This window comes from Chrysemys picta, chromosome 3, assembly GCF_011386835.1.
Source record: "Chrysemys picta bellii isolate R12L10 chromosome 3, ASM1138683v2, whole genome shotgun sequence".
NCBI lineage: Eukaryota > Metazoa > Chordata > Testudines > Emydidae > Chrysemys > Chrysemys picta.
Genome location: NC_088793.1, coordinates 71,054,237 through 71,072,149, shown reverse-complemented (window position 1 = coordinate 71,072,149; position 17,913 = coordinate 71,054,237). Strand labels below are relative to the sequence as shown.

At 39.5% G+C, this 17,913-nt stretch overlaps 1 protein-coding gene across 3 annotated transcripts in view; it reads left to right on the top strand.

Annotated features, from left to right (window-relative positions):
• MDN1 (midasin AAA ATPase 1) overlaps nucleotides 1-17,913 on the top strand; it is a 175,711-nt gene that overhangs the window by 39,375 nt on the left and 118,423 nt on the right. For all 3 annotated transcript variants that reach the window (XM_065590185.1, XM_065590184.1, XM_065590183.1), the window contains exons 11-22: nucleotides 1,889-1,970; nucleotides 3,778-3,873; nucleotides 5,551-5,663; nucleotides 6,327-6,475; nucleotides 6,559-6,619; nucleotides 7,174-7,385; nucleotides 8,591-8,694; nucleotides 9,818-9,962; nucleotides 12,545-12,641; nucleotides 14,345-14,458; nucleotides 16,548-16,695; nucleotides 16,874-16,984. In XM_065590185.1, the coding sequence (XP_065446257.1) occupies nucleotides 1,889-1,970; nucleotides 3,778-3,873; nucleotides 5,551-5,663; nucleotides 6,327-6,475; nucleotides 6,559-6,619; nucleotides 7,174-7,385; nucleotides 8,591-8,694; nucleotides 9,818-9,962; nucleotides 12,545-12,641; nucleotides 14,345-14,458; nucleotides 16,548-16,695; nucleotides 16,874-16,984 (1,432 nt within the window). The remainder of the gene's footprint in view (nucleotides 1-1,888; nucleotides 1,971-3,777; nucleotides 3,874-5,550; nucleotides 5,664-6,326; nucleotides 6,476-6,558; nucleotides 6,620-7,173; nucleotides 7,386-8,590; nucleotides 8,695-9,817; nucleotides 9,963-12,544; nucleotides 12,642-14,344; nucleotides 14,459-16,547; nucleotides 16,696-16,873; nucleotides 16,985-17,913) is intronic.

Here is a 17,913-nt window from a genome sequence, read left to right as displayed (position 1 = left end):
CCATGTTGACTCTTCCCCAACAAACTGTGTTCATCTTCATGTCTGATAATTCTGTTCTTTAATATAGTTTCAACTAATTTGCCTCTTACTGAAGTTAGGTTTACTGGCCTGTAATAGCCAGAATCGCCTGAGGAGCCTTTTTTAAAAATTGGCATCACATTAGCTATCCTCCAGTCATCTGGTACAGAAGATGATTTAAAGATAGATTACAAACCACAGTTAGTATTTCTGCAATTTCATATTTGAGTTCCTTCAGAACTCTTCTGTGAATACTGTCTTGTCCTGGTGATTTATTGCTGTTTATCAATTTGCTCCAAAACCTCCTCTAATGACACCTCAATCTGGGACAGTTCCTCAGATTTGTCAACTAAAAAGAATGGCTCAGGTTTGGGAAGCTTCCTCACATCCTCTGTAGTGAAGACTGATGCAAAGAATTCATTCAGTTTTTCTCCAATGGCCTTATCTTCCTGGAGTGTTCCTGGAGTGACCATCCAGTGGCCCCACTGATTGTTTAGAAGGCTTCCTGCTTCTGATATACTTGTATTTTTATTTTATGTTAGTATTTGAGTCTTTGGCTAGTTGCGCTTCAAATTCTTCTTTGGCCTGTCTAATGATGACAAAATGCAGAGTGGATTGTTGGATTTTCTTTCTTCTCACATCAAGCACCAAAGATAGTTGTACTGAGTTATATAATCAGTACTATTTCATGAAACAATATGCAAATACTAGATATATGGTAGTGCAGAATAGCCTTGGGGTGTGATAGAAATGGCATGTATTAAAAACATAGCCAGTTGTATGCTTAATATTAATCTTGAACTTTTGTCATCAAAAACATGTTTCTTTTATTCTGAAGTTCAGAAGGAATGAGGTTTTGGCAAGCAACTTGAGCTTTGAAATGATTTTCCTTATAAATTACTCAATTACAAAAGCATGCTTTTTGTAATAACTTTATCTAGAATTGTTAATGTGGTATGTACGTCTGGCTGTTTCTGATACTTTGCTAGTACTTTGCCAAAATAGACATTGTGGCTCTTTAAGTACAGTAGAACCTCATAGCTACAAACACCAAAGTTATGAACTGACCAGTAAACCACATGCCTCATTTGGAACTGAAAATACGCAATCAGGCAGCAGCAGAGACCAAAAAAAAAAAAGCAAATACAGTACAGTATTGTGTTAAAGATAAACCCCTAAAAAAGGGAAGCATCATTTTTCTTCTGCATAGTAAAGTTTCAAAGCTGTATTAAGTCAATGTTCAGTAATAAACTTTTGAAAGAATAATCATAACGTTTTGTTCAGAGTTACGAACATTTCAGAGGCCTTGTCTACACAACTGGGGTAAGTCGACCTAAGTTATGCTACTCTAGCTACATAGATTAGGTCGACTTACTGCGGTGTCTACACCATGCTGCATCAACGGGAGACGCTCTCCCGTCAACTTAACTTACTCCCCTCATTCCAGTGGAGTACTGGAGAGCGCTCTTCAGTCAATTTAGCGGGTCTTCACTAGACCTGCTAAATCAGTGGTTGGCTGCATGTGGTCGCGGGCCACAGGTTGCCCACCACTGCGCTAAATTGACCCCTGCTGCATCAATCATAGCACTGTTGATCCCCGATAAGTGTAGACATGGCCAGAGTTACGAACAGCCTCCATTCTCGAGGTGTTCGTAACTCTGAGGTTCTACTATAGTCATTTGCACTTTGGAGTACACATCCCACTTATGTGATACCTTCATGTGTACATTTAAAAAGTAAAATAAAATCTGAATAAAAATAAAATCTAGTTATCAGCAGGGAGAGTAATTGGACTGAATTGAGGAAAGAAGAGCTGTGTATTACTGTTCAGCTATATCCAACATATGGCTTCCTCTCTCTCTTGTCTTAGAGATTTATTGAATTGGTGCAGCAGGATTGCCTACAACTTTGACAGCTCTTCCTCAACTACTGCAGTGAATATTTTTCAAGAGGTACAGTAAGACTCAATCCATTTTACAGTTGTTCACTAAGGATTTTGACGTTGGCCCTTAAGGCATAAAACAAGACTCAATTAAAAAAAATAGTGCTGCCTTGAACAGATTCTAGTTGGAGTGATTGATGCAATAACAGAGACCATGCTAGGGGCACCCCTATGGTCTTAGACACCTTGGACCGGGAAAAGGTATTTGTGTAGTAACATACTGAATGTCTCTCTGAACCACTTGGGAATATAAAATACATGATGGTGTGGTGTGACGTAAGTTTTATTGGTGTGAGTTTGGAATGGCACATTACTAGCGAGTGGCAAAGTTCTGTGTTATGCATATCATCCCAAATGTGTGCTATGAGTGCATCCTGTGTGCTACAAAACCACAACTTTAGGAAGAAGAACAGGAGGACTTGTGGCACCTTAGAGACTAACAAATTTATTAGAGCATAAGCTTTCGTGGACTACAGCCCACTTCTTCGGATGCATATAGAATGGAACATATATTGAGGAGATATATATACACACATACAGAGAGCATAAACAGGTGGGAGTTGTCTTACCACCTCTGAGAGGCCAATTAATTAAGAGAAAAAAAACTTTTGAAGTGATAATCAAGCTAGCCCAGTACAGACAGACTAACACGGCTGCTACTCTGACAACTTTAGGAATATTTTAATGTCTTTTTTTAAAAAAATGGTAATATATCCCCCACCTATGACCCAGAGGCTTTTAGCTACTGTGCAGGACTCAAAGGAAGGGAGAAATTAAAACAAATACATGTAAAACACCTCTCAAAGCAACTTCTTTTTTTTTTTTTTTTTTTTTACAAAAAAAGTTGTTGTTTTAAAGTCTGATAGCCTGGGGCACCTACAGGGCTAGATGCAAACACTGAGTTCATCAGGAAGAGGCTGACCTTCCCTCTTCCATGATGACAAGATTCTGTTTTTGGCATTGCTGAGACTTTAAAGCTGTGATGCTTATATTTACAATAGCTTACAGGGCAGCTCAGGACTGTTTTTTAACCCTACAGGCCCTTGGCCTGGGGTGGTGATGAATTATATGTTTTGGTATAGTAAAGATGCATTTTCTGGCTCATTTAAAAAAATAAAGATTGGTTGCTCTTTGAAGTTGCCAAGAGATTTGCAAGGTTAGAATAAGTCCTTGGGAGATGAATTTGTGGGCAAGTGGTAGCCTGTTGTAACTTTATTTCACAGGTCTATTAAATTTATCACTTATGCTTCTCTGTGTGTGTGTATCCATAGAAGCAGGCATGCGGAGGTGATGCCATGTGTTACACACCTTTGAACCTCACCTGTGCTTTTCCATTACAAGACTTACTCTAACATTCCAAATCCCTCAGCCATTTCAAATGTTTTTTTTTTTTTTTTTTTTTTTTTGGGCAAGTGATTTAAAATGATTTGCTTTCTCCAAATCTGGAATTTCCCCTACGTATTAACCCGACTTGTAATATAGAACTGGTATTGTCCAGTCGTGTCTCAGAGGTAGCTTTAAGGTGTGGTATCTTGTGACCCATAAGGAGATGCTTATAATCCATGGAGATTCTAAAACGGTGACACTCCCAGGTATAGAAATGCAATTTAAGTAATTACGGGGATTTTAGGGTTCTTTCTGAATTTTGTACTGTTGGACTCGTGGGGTCAGATCTAAAGTCCACTGAAATCAATAAAAAGAATCCTACTGACTTCAGTTGGTTCTGGATCAGGCCCAGGGTACCTGAACTGTAGTGGTTTCTGTCAAGCTACAACATATTAATTGTAAATGTGGTGGTGTTTTTTTCCTTTTGACAGGCCTTAGACTGTTTCACAGCTATGCTGTCCAAGCAAGGGAGCAGGCAGAAAATGGCAGAAATTATTGGAAGCAAACTAAACATTTCCAAGAAAAAGGTATATTGAGAAATGATTAGCGTGGCCTTTATTTAAAATATTCTAAATTGTTCAATAAACGAATGGTAAAAGATGACTTTTTGCCTGGATGGAACCATTTAATTTCACAGTTACAGGCATAAGTAAAACTGGTTATTCATGTGCAACAAATTGCTGACACTGATGCTGTTTTAGCTTTTTAGGATAGATACAGTTTGAAAAAGCATGTGTATAAGAATGCTTCTGAGTCTAGGTATTAAAGTAATATTAGTCTTAGAAACCCTCCTTAAAAGAACAGTGTATTAGAATTTTTTGGAAATGACTAATTTAAGAATAGCCAGGCCTGACACTTCTTAGACTAAATTTTTAAAAATTCTTTTTTTCCCTGCTGTTCTGTTTAGAATGGTCTTTGACCAGGGCCCAAGAGCAGCAGCACATACTTGGGCTCCCTCCTCCCCTTCCTATCTGTGCTCATCACTGCTTTCTGACTCTCAAGTTGTAGTTGCAGCTTTGCTGCTAATGTTTCTGGTAAACAGCCTCTTTTAAAGGGCCTGGGGACAGTGGCGCTGAAAGCCAGCAAAACTATCCCCAAACTTTTTACCTCGTGCAGGTCTCCCTTCCCCCCCGAGCTGAGGCCGGGAGCAGGGTCGTGTCTCCAGGAGCGGGGGACAAGGACAGGAATGAGGGGGCCGAGGCTGGGGCCAGTAGCAGAGCCCCGGATGTGGCTGGGAGTGGGGCTGGCAGCTGGGACCCCCGGGCACAGGGCCAGCAGCCATGATGCGGGACCCTGCACGCGTACTAGGAGCTGGGAACCTGCATAAAACCTGGGGGTGCTGCAGCACCCCTTGCACCTCTACTTCCCACGCCTATGCCTGGGGAAGAGTATAAATGTGAACTCCCTCCAGATCAGTGTGCAGGTGTTGTTGTCATGCAAATGAATGAGAAACAAAGCCCAACTGACCATCTATAAAACAATCAAGTTAACTAGCACTGTCAGATGCACAAAGCAAAAGGAAAGTGTGTTTTCTGTAGTCTTTCACTGATGATTTACTTGGATAACTTACAAAATTTTCAGATAAAAATATGACCTTCCTCTCTTCTTATCTCTATCCCTTACCCCCAAGTTGACAGTATCCCTCCTTTGCAGCCTACATTAAAGAAGGAAAACTTTAGATGATCTTTGAGAAAAATTCAAAATGTCAAATATAGCTACAGACTTCCTTATTTCCCCATTGTTTAAGTATAGAAACAGAAGACTCTGTACTGCCATGAATATCCTGTTGAGACAGACATCCCACTCAGTGCCTCTATACACAAATAATATTATGCCCCACCCAACAAGTTGTTTGCTTTTCTGTTTCAGCAGAGCACAGGTTAAACTAACTAAATTCTGATACAGGTTTAAGTAATTGATTAGCAAGGAGATTGACAAAATAGAACCATAATGACATAGGTTCCATAAGAAGTACAGAGAGAAATCAATACTCGTCCAGTGAAAAATGGCCATTGGGGTGAAGGGATGGAACTTGGAAGATTCTTAAGTGTTTTAAGTGATGAGGATTCAAAATGTGTTCATGAGCAAATTAGCTTGTTACACAATGATACTAGATGAACAGAAAATGTACAGGGTGTGTTCTTTGCATAAAGTATCAGGCAGAATTATGATATACAGTGGAAGTAATGATGCTTTCTATATAGGCAGAGTTCTATTGTCAGCTTCATAAACCAGAAATTCTAATAAGGGAACATGAAGTCGCTGTGGGAAGAGTGCGGCTCTTGCGGAAGCAAACTCAGGCACTTCTTACACAAAGGTAAAGATAATTGTAGCTCACCCTTCCTGTACCTTTTCCCCTGGAGTCGAATGAATTGAAAGCTAAAGTGTAAAAGTTGCATGTTCAGGGAGTCTGGCAACATCATTTTAAGCAAAAGAATAAGGCTGTTTGTTTTGATATCAGGGTCTTATATCAGGACTGAGATGTCAGCATGGCATCTCTAACAAACCAAGGATGGAGATTCTCTGCATCTTTTAAGTTAGAATATCGTGAAATCAGGCTAGAGCTGGAAATGTTGTCTCACCTATGGGAAGGTGTTGGGTGGTGACAACAGCAACTCTGATTTGGTGAAGGGAGCATTTGCAGGATGCAGCACTGAAAGCCATTTTGGTGGCAGTAACTCAGGTGGTAGGGAAGAGGGAAGTGTAAAAACCAAGGATTCTTGTGAGAAGCCCAAATTTCTTTAATATAATCAATAAAAGGTTGGTAACAAAAAAGTCTAAATTTCTGAGTTGTAAATAGAGAAAACGAACATGTGTCTAATCTGATACTTAAACACACATCTTGGAACTGTTTCTGTTACACATTTTCTTATTTAAAAGTCAAAACTTTAGTTGCAGCCCTTCGGGGGAAAAAATTAAAATTGAAGTGAGAGTTTCTTGAGGTATCTTGTCTTAACAGCTGCTTTCTCTGGCTTGGCAGGGAGAAGCAAACCTTCGCTGCCACACGCCCATCTTCGGTCCTGATTGAACAGCTTGCAATGTGTGTTGACAAAGGAGAGCCTGTGCTGTTGGTGGGTGAAACAGGAACTGGCAAAACCGCGACTGTCCAATACCTTGCTCATATTACAGGTATAATAAAGTATAAATATTCCACTTTGTACAGAGGCAATAGAAAATACATGAATGATGACTTTGTTTTGTTTTGATTCAAGGACACCATTTGAGGGTTATCAATATGAACCAACAGAGTGACACTGCAGATCTGCTTGGGGGGTGAGTCGTTGAATTAGTTAATATAGAATGGACTGAAAATGTATTAAAGCAAGCTTTCATTCAAGCATATTTGATTGTAAATACAACTGAACCATAATGTAACTTATAAAAATGGGTAACCAGATACCTGTTTCAGTGAACAAGTATCCTGCTATCACCACTAGCATTCAAGAGCTTGTGTTCTTAAATGGCTTAACTAAGTTCTGTGTACAAATGTGCTAGCCATGGCTGCTAAAATAAAAAGCCAAAGTTACCCAGTATATATAGTTATCGAAATATCTACTAGGTATTTTGGCTGATAGTAGCAAGGATGGATTGCCTGTTAGAGTAGTACGGTACGTATAAAATAGCTTTCTAAGGAGAATGTATGCATATGCAATTTCAAATCTAATAAGCAAATAAAACCTTAGTTTATAATTTTGTTTTGGATTTCTATGTGACCTCATAACATCTTCAGTTCAGGGACACAAATTTTGTCAAATCTCACAGGAGCAGATGGGAGCTGGTATTTGGCCATGTAACAAGTAACTAATTTCTCTCTTGGTCCTGCACAGCTATAAGCCAGTGGATAACAAATTGATTTGGCTGCCCTTACGAGAGTCTTTTGAGGAACTCTTCTCTCAGACGTTTTCCAGGAAGCAAAATCAAACTTTCTTGGGTCATATCCAGACGTGTTACAGACAGAAACGTTGGCATGATCTACTCAAATTAATGCAGCATGTTCACAGATCGGCCGTTAATAAGGAAGCAAAAGAAAACGCATCAGGTAAGAATTCAACTAAGCAAGCAATACTTGGGAGGAGCTCCTCATAAACATCTGCAAGGGCACCTCATTGTCCTCCAACAAATCCTTCCTTAAAACTTTCCTGTGCTGTCATGCCTACAAAAAACTTGATAACGGATAGGCCATTGGTGTGCTGAGACCACTGCCTATCATGCTGAAAAATGTCTTATAGTTTCCTTGCTCTGCCCAGTCTGTCAGTTTGTTTGTCCATCTGTTGGCTTTTGTCTTACACTTAGATTGTAAGCTTTCTGGGATATGAACCATTTTTTGTTCTGTTTTTGTACAGTGCCTAGCACCATGGGATCCTGGTTCATGACTGGGGCTCCTAAGCAGTATAATAATACATATAATTAATAATAATAATTGTAACTTTCATTCGATATGGGCCAAACTGAATTCATTATGTACATTTTCTTGCTCTTCCTTTAGCTGGTTCTCCTCAGCTATGCAGGTACTAAAAAAAGCACTAGCCTAACAGGAGTGAGCATTCTTCAGGGGAGTGTTAAAGACAGTTTTTAATAATCCTCAAAGACAAAAAACAAAAAGTGATTGAAGTCCCAATGCAAATGAAAAGTACTGCACAAAAGAAAAGAAAATTACAAAGCTAACCATGTCAGACATTGTGATGTTATATGGAACATTCTTACCTCAGGCAGTGACTTGATCAAAAACCAAAACATTATGACGGATGAGTAACAGTATTGGAATATCATCAAGAAACCTAGTTTGTGGATCCCGTTCAGTTATAAGAATGCATATTCTCAATTTCCTCCATCCCTAAAAAGGTTTTGTCGATTTCATCATTTCCTGCAGCACCACTTACTGTCTCACTGGATTGGAAAGTACATTATTTCTGATACTTTTGAATGTGTCAGCAAGTGGCCACTCCTAAGATGGGAGACTTTTGCGTGAATAGCAGGTTGATTATATTCATGATATACAATTTTAAGCTCTTAGAACATTTTAAAAATACATTAGAACAAAACTATAACCGTTCCTTTTTTTTAATTTATGAGAGCTAAACTGCAAAACTTGAATATTTTCTTCTCCTTATGAGTTCAGCCAAGCTCCATCTTATTGCTTTATATTCCATGACTGCAGTGTTATAGCAATGTGTTCAGTGTTATAGCAATGTGTTTTATGCCATCATTTTGATGTTACAAAAATCAAATTTGTTTTTCTTGTAGGCTCACCACTGAAAGAAAAGTGGGAAGCATTTGGTCTTAGACTGAACCATGCCCATCAACAGATGAAAATGACAGAAAATTTTCTGGTGTTCGCATTTGTAGAGGTATTTAGATATTTCAGTTATGACATTGGGTTAGGAAAGTGGGGGGAGTATTTACAGTTGCAATTAACTAATATTATAAGGTAATTAGATGTACTGACAAGTCTTTTTATGAAGCAAAACTTTACAAACAGTTGTGGTGTGGACTTGGATGCACTATTTTCCCTTGAGGCTGGGATAGGTAAAGAGAATTACTTGTTTGGTTGTAAAGAAACATATTGATAGTCTGATGAAAGCTATACTTGCTTTGACACAAGAATATCAATAATGCTCATGTCATCAATTCTGGTGCACAGTGTTAGAAAAGCAACCTTGGGAAAACTTGAGCCTAAAATCAGGTTCAGCAGGATAAATGACTGCACTAAATTCTCCAACAGAATACCTAGATAATCATAATTTTGTATTTTTAGCTTCAAGTATCTACAAAGACTTTTATAAATGGTTCAAGTGAATTGTATTAGATTTTTAATTGTTATGATTTCCCACATTCCTGTTGATAATTTAAATGATTGTTCCTTGTAATTTTATTAACAGTGTACATTCAAAGTATATTTGAGTTGTCTACATCTTTGACAAGTCATTTAATTAAAAAAAAAAATCTTACTGAAAAACATTCCACTTGGTCTAAGTGGGTTTTCAGTTAACATTGCATAATTTTGGCTGAGAAACAAATGACCATAGTTTTCACAAAGTTGGCATCACAGTAAAACAGCAAATTGGTTTATTCCTATAGCGGTGCTGACACTGGTGTTTAGGCAGCACAGTAATGAGTATACTGAAAAATAATTAATGCTGGTGCACAAACCAGGAAATTTAACTCTGCTAGGAATGAGTGTGCAAGAGCAAATGAGGAAATTTTTCGAAAGCATGAGGATAAAGTGATCTCTAATAGTGGAGAGTGAAAAAACAGTTGTCTGATTTCCCCTCTCCCCCCTCTGGCTTGCATACGAACTGCTGGCCAAGAGAGAGGGAGGTACAGCTCTCACTGAAGTGGAATCTGATTTTCCATTCATCTAGACAATCCACAGATTACAAGATAGGGTGTAATTCGTGTTTACCACTTCACCAGTTGTTTCATATATCCTCAATGGTAAAATAGGTAACGTTGAATTGGTCCCACTCTTAGGGTACTCTGGCACAAGCGGTGAAGAAAGGAGACTGGATTTTACTGGATGAGATTAATTTGGCTGCAGCAGAGACTTTAGAATGCTTGAGTGGCTTACTAGAAGGATCATCTGGCTCACTGGTGTTACTAGACAGAGGAGACACAGGTACTGTTTATTTGCGTTGTACTTTGGTGTCTGGCAACAGTGTACTTTATAAGTGTGTATGTAAGGCAAATTGGGGGACATACAAAATGGTTTGGATTGCAGTGGCACCAGAATGCTGATGACACTCAGCTCTGTCATACTTGGTTGGTAGTGAAGCTTGACTGCAAGTGTCTAGCTAAGATCAGGAGTTGAATAGAAGATGTGGAAGAAGCGATCCTGAAGTAATGGAGGTAAATCTGTAGGGCAATGCCCATGTGTTTTGTTACTTTGATTTGCAATGTTGGGGTCCTGTTTCTTTATTGACTGGTTCAGAATATCCACCTACTAGCTGAGGCCACAAATGTTTTTTTCCATCTGTCTTACTGGAAGGCTGAGACTGGCTGTTGAAGACAAAAGTATGTATCATCTTGCCACAGTTGCACATATTAATAGAACCGTAAAAATTAGGATTGGAAGGGATGTCATCAAATCCAGCCCCTGCTGTGAGGCAGGACAAAGTAAACTTAGACCATCTCTGACAGGTGTTTGTCCAACCTGTTCTTAAAAACCTCCAATGATGGGGATTCCGTTACCTCCCTTAAAAGTCTATTCTAGAGCTTAGCTTCCCTTATAGGTGGAAAGCTTTTCCTAATATCTAACTTAAATCTCTCTTACTGAGGATTAAGCCCATTACTTCTTGTCCTACTGTGGTATGTAACCTCTCTCTATCAGTTTCTGTACCAGGTGGCTGGAGGATAGCTAATGTGATGCCATTTTTTTAGGCCGATAAGCCTTACTTCAGTACCAGGCAAACTGGTTGAAACTATAGTAAAGAATAGAACTTTCAGACACATAGATGAATGCAGTTTGTTGGGGAAGAGTCAACATAGTTTTGTAAAGGGAATCGTGCCTCACCAATCTATTAAAATTATTTGAGGGTCTCAACAAAGATGTGAACAAGGGTGATCCAGTGGATATAGTAAATCTGGACTTTCAGAAAGGCTTTGACAAGGTCCCTCACCTAAGGTTCTTAAGCAAAGTAAGCAGTCATGGGATAACAGAGAAGGTCTTCTCATGGATCAGTAACTGGTTAAAAGGTAGGAAACAAAGGGTAGGAATAAATGGTCCATTTTCAGAATGGAGAGAGGTAAATAGTGGTGTTCCCCAAGGATCTGTACTGGGACCATTGCTATTGAACATATTCATAAATGATCTGGAAAAAGGGGTAAACAGTGAGGTGACAAATTTGCAGATGATACAAAACTACTCAAGATAGTTAAGTCCAAAGCAGATGGCGAAGAGTTACTAAGGGATCTCACAAAACTGGGTGATGGGGCAAGAAAATGGCAGATGAAAACTCAGTGTTGATAAATGCAAAGTAATACATTTTGGAAAACATAATCCCAACTGTACATATAAAATGATGGGGTCTAAATTAGGTGTTACCACTCAAGAAAGAGATCTTGGCGTCACTGTGCCAAGTTCTCTGAAAACATCTGGTCAATGTGCAGTGGCATTCAAAAAGGTTAACAATGTTAGGAACCATTAGGAAAGGGATAGATAATAAGACAGTAAATATCATAATGCTCCTATATAAATCCATGATATGCCCACATCTCAAACACTGTGTGCACATCTGGTTGCCAAAATCCTCTATGAATTTTATCATTTTTGTTGCTCTTTTCTGGACGCTTTGCAGTTTGTCCACATCTTTCCTAGTGTGCTGCCCGGTTAAAGTTATTTCACCTCTGGATTAGATTACAGCTGTGTGCTGTTCTTGTGGTTTAACTTCAAGACCATGCAAACATCAACTCATGCAGAATGTTCTGTAGCAACAAAGTCATCTGAAATGGCCAACTCCTCCCATATAGCTTAAAATAATCACTGCAGAATTTTCCTCCCATGAGGAGTGAAAGAAAAATGCACTGGCAGTATGACTTCACCTCTTTATGTGAGAGGGGAAGAGTACTTACATGAAGGCCCCAGTGTCTTCAGTCTGCAGAAATTGCTGTTGCTCTTGCCTGTTAGCCCCTCTTTTGAACAGGTGTCTGGAGCACTCCTGAATATGTATTTAATGTCTCTAGAGGTGATGCAGAAGGAACTCTGTACATTGGGCAGCCAGTATAGTATATCGTGTACTGGACTGAGACTGTGATGACCTGGCTACAGTTCCCGGCTCTGCCTCTGGCTTGCTAGGTGATCCTTCCCTAACTGTGTGGACCCTGCTGGTGTGCACTAAAAGTACTAGGTTAAAACGCTAGTACTAGGGAACTTTTTAATGTACACCTCCGGGGTCTACATGGACTAATTAATGCACAACATGCCAATGCACTTTAGAAATCCCATCCCCTGTAGTGTTCATTACCCTGATGTTGTAGATATGCCCTAACTCACCAGACCAGGTGAATCACACCTGGCTTTAAAGGCTTTAACAGTGGCGTTGTAGTTAAGAGGATGCAGGATAGCAATGGCTGAGTAGTCCAGAGGAGAGACTTAAACTGTCTTGGATTAATCAAGAAATGTCTTTGGTTTACATTATAGTGTTTTGATTTGCATTTTTGTGTTTGTGAATAGAAGTGAAACATCTTTATTTTTCTTTTCAGAACCTCTGGTGCGTCACCCTGGTTTTCGTTTGTTTGCCTGTATGAATCCAGCTACGGATGTTGGAAAGAGAAATCTACCTCCAGGAATAAGAAACAGGTAAAAAAATGAATGGATTGTAAAATAGTTAAAGTTGCTGTCTGTTTTGGAATTTGACTAGCTTCAAGAGTCAACGTGAATGGTACAACACCCTTGTTTGAAGCCTCAGGAGATAGACATTCTGAGAGGTGTTTGTTATGAGATTGTTAAGGAGTGTTGATTGAATAGCAGGAGGAAACTACTGTTCTGCTGATGCAGAACCTAAATTGCTGGTCTGGTAATAGTGTAGAATAGTGTAGAATGTTACAGTTTAGGAGTCATTCCTTAACTGTAAGTTGTGAGAGGCTGGGAATTCTGCTGTAGCAAAATGCTCTGTGCCTCTTGGGAATAATAAAGGCAAGTGCTTCGCAGTCCCCTAGCAATCATTCTTGTTATCTTAGCAGTGTTGATGGGCTGTACAAAGAGCTCTATATTTAGCCTTTTATAGTTGGAGGAAGGCTAGTTGGATATGAGAGTGGATGTGTGATACCTGGAATATTTGGGACTCAGAGGACCGCTGTGGCTGTAGAAAAGTGGGTCTGAGAGAATTTCTTTCTCTAGTGTAACCCACCTGTGTGTGCTAAGTTCTGGACCTGCTGTCTATCTCTCATGCAATTTCCCTGCTGATTGTCAGGAAACTTGTACAAAATTTATACCACTCTGAAAAGTGACCACGTGAAAATCTTCAGTGCTTGCTCAGGAGATCTGTTCACTGTGTGTACTTAATCAAAAATAAGGTTTTGTTGATATTAGCTTTGCAGAGCTAATAGAAATGAGAGAGAGAGAGAGAGAGAGTTGGAGTAAATTTCCCCTTTTGCATTATAATCAGAATTACTTATTTTAAGTTCCAGTAAAATACATTTGTCCAAAATTCATTGAAGGCAACGGAATTTTACAAGTGTAGCAGGCCTACTTTGGCCTGCAGAACCATTGTTACCAGTGGTGATGTATGAGATGCAAAGAACCCAACTTGATTTTCAGATCCCCAGATGAGTTTCCAGGACTAACAGTTAGAAATGCGATTTTCATACTTGGTAAGCACAATTGATGCACAGTCAGTGAGACAATGAACATGAAATCCCATTACTGCCATTTTTGGAGTTGCGTAGAACTCCACTTCCGTAGCTAAATATAAAGTAGATACTTTGCTGCTAATGTAGCTGCTTAGTTTCCTTTTTATCTTGATGAGTTGTTTTTCTCTGTTTAAATGGTTGCTCCATTAGAAATTTATGAAAAGAGGTAATATGTGAGGTAAGCTTGACAGTTGAAAAATTGGATGTGTGGTATGTTTCACTACAGTTGAGTGATTAATATAGAGAATCAGTTTTCAAAAACCCTCTCGCTGTGCCATTACTTTAATATTCAGTAACTGCTGTCTGGAGCTCTGTACCACAAACTCTTTTTAAAAGCATGTTTCTTGTAGAGTGAGTTGAACTTGGTAGACTGTATAAAACAATACAGATATTGATACTTTGTACTTAAGCAATGTAATAGTTAGCCTGTAGTTAAATATTATTCTCTGCTTCAGTTCAGTCGGTATTTGTATATCAAGTCAATAAATCTTTATGTTGGCAAACAAGTCAATATTTGATTTGCTGCTTATGCTATATTTTGAGCATTATATATTCTATGAGAGAGTAACTGGTCCCTAATGAAATTTCAGAGTGTCTGTTTTATCATCAGTAGGCAGATGTTAAAGTGTTATAGCTTAATTTTTCTCGTAGGTTTACTGAACTTTATGTAGAAGAACTGCAGAATGAAGGAGACTTGCTAATTCTTATCATGGACTATTTGAAAGGCTTGAATGTGAGCAAAAACACAGTACAAGGAATCATGAAGTAAGTTATATTTACATTTTTATGAAGCCTCAGTTCAAGAAGTTGCAAATGAAAATACATAATTACAGCCTACAATTTTTTACATTAGTCTCTCCCACCCGAGGTTCTTGAAGAATGACACCCAGACTCCTTATTCTAGGGCTACTTGTATGTTACCTTTTGTTGCTGTTGTTTTCCTTTCTTCCATCCCCACCCCAAAAAATAGTTTATTGACATTACCAGTTAGAGAGCATTATTGCTTTAATCCTTTCCTTCATCTAGGAGGTTAGAAGGGGTGGCTACTTCAGAATATCTCTGTGCATCAGTTGTGGGGATGGTTTCCTTGCTTGCCACGGAACCTCTTTCCTTAAGAGCAGGCATGTTGCCTCCAATATGCTAAATTTCTGCAGTTCAGTTTTTTGGGCAATCTAAAGTATCTGTTCAAAGGACTTGTAAGTACCTAGTGATACATGGTGTACCAGGTTATCTCCCTGAAACACAAAATATTGTCATTTAAAACATTGATAGTTCTTTCTTGACTTTTTGGGCTTCATTGCCTGCCAGAGTAAGCCCTATTGCAACACTACACGGTGACTTCAATTTAGATCTTCCCAGGAAAGTGGTGAATGAAGAGGCTATTTTAAATGTTCCTATACAGGAATCTAAACTCTAAATCCCTTAGAGAGATGTTTTGATGCTAGAAAGTATTAACTCTTTGGTAGCGATGAAATACAAACAGGCCCGCTGGCGAGGGTGGGGAGGAAAGGGGTCAATTGCCCAGGGGCCCGGTGATTTAAAAGGGTCTGGGCGGATGGGATAGATACATATTTTTTAATAAAAATTAAGATTTAAAAAGAAATCCTGCTGCTCTGTACAGAGCGCCGTCCCTCATTGTGACAGTAACAGTTTGCCAGAGCGCTGCCGCACCCTGCTAGTCTGGCAGAGCCTCAGCAACAGCAGCCTGGGAACCGTGGGGCTTGCTACCTCCTCTGGCTGCTGTGCCTGCCACGCCGTCTCTACGGCTGCTGCGGGGCTGAGGACAGGGAGACTTTAAAGAGGAACAAGCTCCCTCTGTGCTACCAGATTTCCTCCCCCGGGGCTTCAGCTCCTCGCCAGACACAAGCCAGCAAGTTCAGCCACCCAATCGAGCCTTTCTAAGTTTGCCAAGAGGCAGCTGGGGCTAGAATCCCACCCCCCTTCGCTGCCGCTAGCACTGGCTGCCGAGCCACTATCATGAGCACAGCATGAGGGGCCACCTCCACCGCTCAGCCAGGGAACGAGGCGTGGGTTTCCTCTCTCCTTGGAGATCTCCCAGTAGATGTGGCGCACCGTGCCTGCTGTCTCCTCATTGCTCTGGGTGTTGATGTCCAACAGCACCAGCAGCACAAGTATTGTATTGTATATTTTAACTTTGTTAGTCATATTCAGTTACATCTTGTATATCAGTTTTTTTCCTTGTCTTTAGATTACACATGAATCACGATTATGTGTTTAATTAGCCTACTTGATACTTTAGGTGCTTTCTTATTTTGTGCTTCTTTAAATGTTTTAGATATTAATTAATTTCATAATGTATTTATTTAATTTAAATATATAATTCTAAATAAATTCTACATCTTATATTTCGGCTCACCATTTGTTTAATACTGGTGGTGTAACTGAAAAAAATAAGTTAACTAGGGCCTTGGCTACACTGGCGCTGTACAGCGCTGCAACTTGCTGCGCTCAGGGGTGTGAAAATGCCCCCCCTGAGCATAGCGAGTGCAGCGCTGTAAAGCGCCAGTGTAATCAGCGCCTGCAGCGCTGCACACTCACTCGCAGCGCTGGAAGCTACTCCCCTTGGAGAGGTGGAGTACATACAGCGCTGCGAGAGAGCTCTCACAGTGCTGGCGGCGCAACTACACTCGTGCTTCACAGCACTGTGAATTTCCAAGTGTAGCCAAGGCCTAGATCAAGCAACACCACAACTTACGCATAGTGGGTTCTAATGTGTTATCAATAGGATAAAAAGTCGTAAACCTCAGCCATTCCTTTCTAGGTGGGCCATTGACTGTTCTGCCCTGGGGCCCAGAATACAAATAAGTAACTGGTTTAACTCTTTATTTTGTAGCTTCTATTTATCTGTGAGAAAAGAGTCAGAAACAAAATTGGTGGATGGGACTGGCCATAGACCTCACTACAGCCTTCGTACACTTTGCAGGGCTTTGAGATTTGCAGCATCTAATCCGTGTAAAAACATACAGCGCTCACTGTATGAGGTAATGATCTTTCTGTGTGATTTTGTTCCTAAGTGTGTGTTCAATACAAAATCTACTCGGTTAAAGGAATACAAGGAAAATCATATTTTCTAAGGGCATCAGATATCAAACAAATGCCTAAAAAATAAAGCTTAAATAAATTTTCACTTCACAATAGAAAATAACTCTATTCTTGTAGGGCTTTTGCTTGGGATTCCTGACACAGCTTGACAGAGTTTCTCACCCGATAGTTAGGAAGCTAATTTGCCAGCATATTGTCTCCAGCAACATCAAAAGCCTCCTTAAGCAGGTAGGAACTTCTGAATATTTTGGGATGTTTAACGTTATCAGGAAGATTGGTTTTATATGAATTTTCCCTTGTTGATCATGCTTTAGTAATTTTAAAAGTTCTCAAATACTAAAAATTTAAATTTTATCCTATTGATTGTTTCTGATAAAATGTTTTTTTCATTTAACTTGAACTATTTGGTTTAAGCATGATGTTTTCTTATCTGACTTGTTCTTTCATCTGAAAACATTGAAAGGATGTGGAGAACTTGCATATGACTGAATCTTGCCAAATTTCAGAGAATGACCAGACCAACTTTAGTGGTGGTGACTCTAATTCTGAAGTAGAGATGGGGGGAGGAACTTGCTGTTGTTTTTTGTTTTGTTTTGTTTTTGACATAAGGGGCAGTACACATTGATATGGAAAAGGCTTGTGCTCTGATGAAGCAAAAATCTGAGCTTCATCTTGAAGAGGGAGAATCCAGGTTGATTCTTGGAGCACAGAGTGAACTTGCAGGGCTGAAACACAAAATATTGTCATTTAAAACATTAATAGTTCTTTCCTGACTGTTTGGGCTTCATTGCTTGCCAGAGTAGGCCTACTGCAACACTGCTTGGTGACTTCAATTTAGACCTTCAGAGGAAAGTGCTGAATGAAGAGGCTATTTTGAATGTTCCTATACAGGGATTAAATTCCTTAGAGAGATGTTTTGATGCTAGAAATTATTAACTATCCAGTAACGATGAAATAAAAATAAGTAACCCCCTTAGTTCAAGAAATTCCTACAAGTCACTTTTCAGAATAGCACGTCACATTAAAGCCCAGAACTGGGAGTCAGAGGAACTGGGGTTCTGTTCGCAGCTCTGCACAGATTCTTGACTTCAGACTAGATACCTTCTCTTCCTTGGATTCAACATCTATAAAATTGGGATAATACATACCTCACAGGA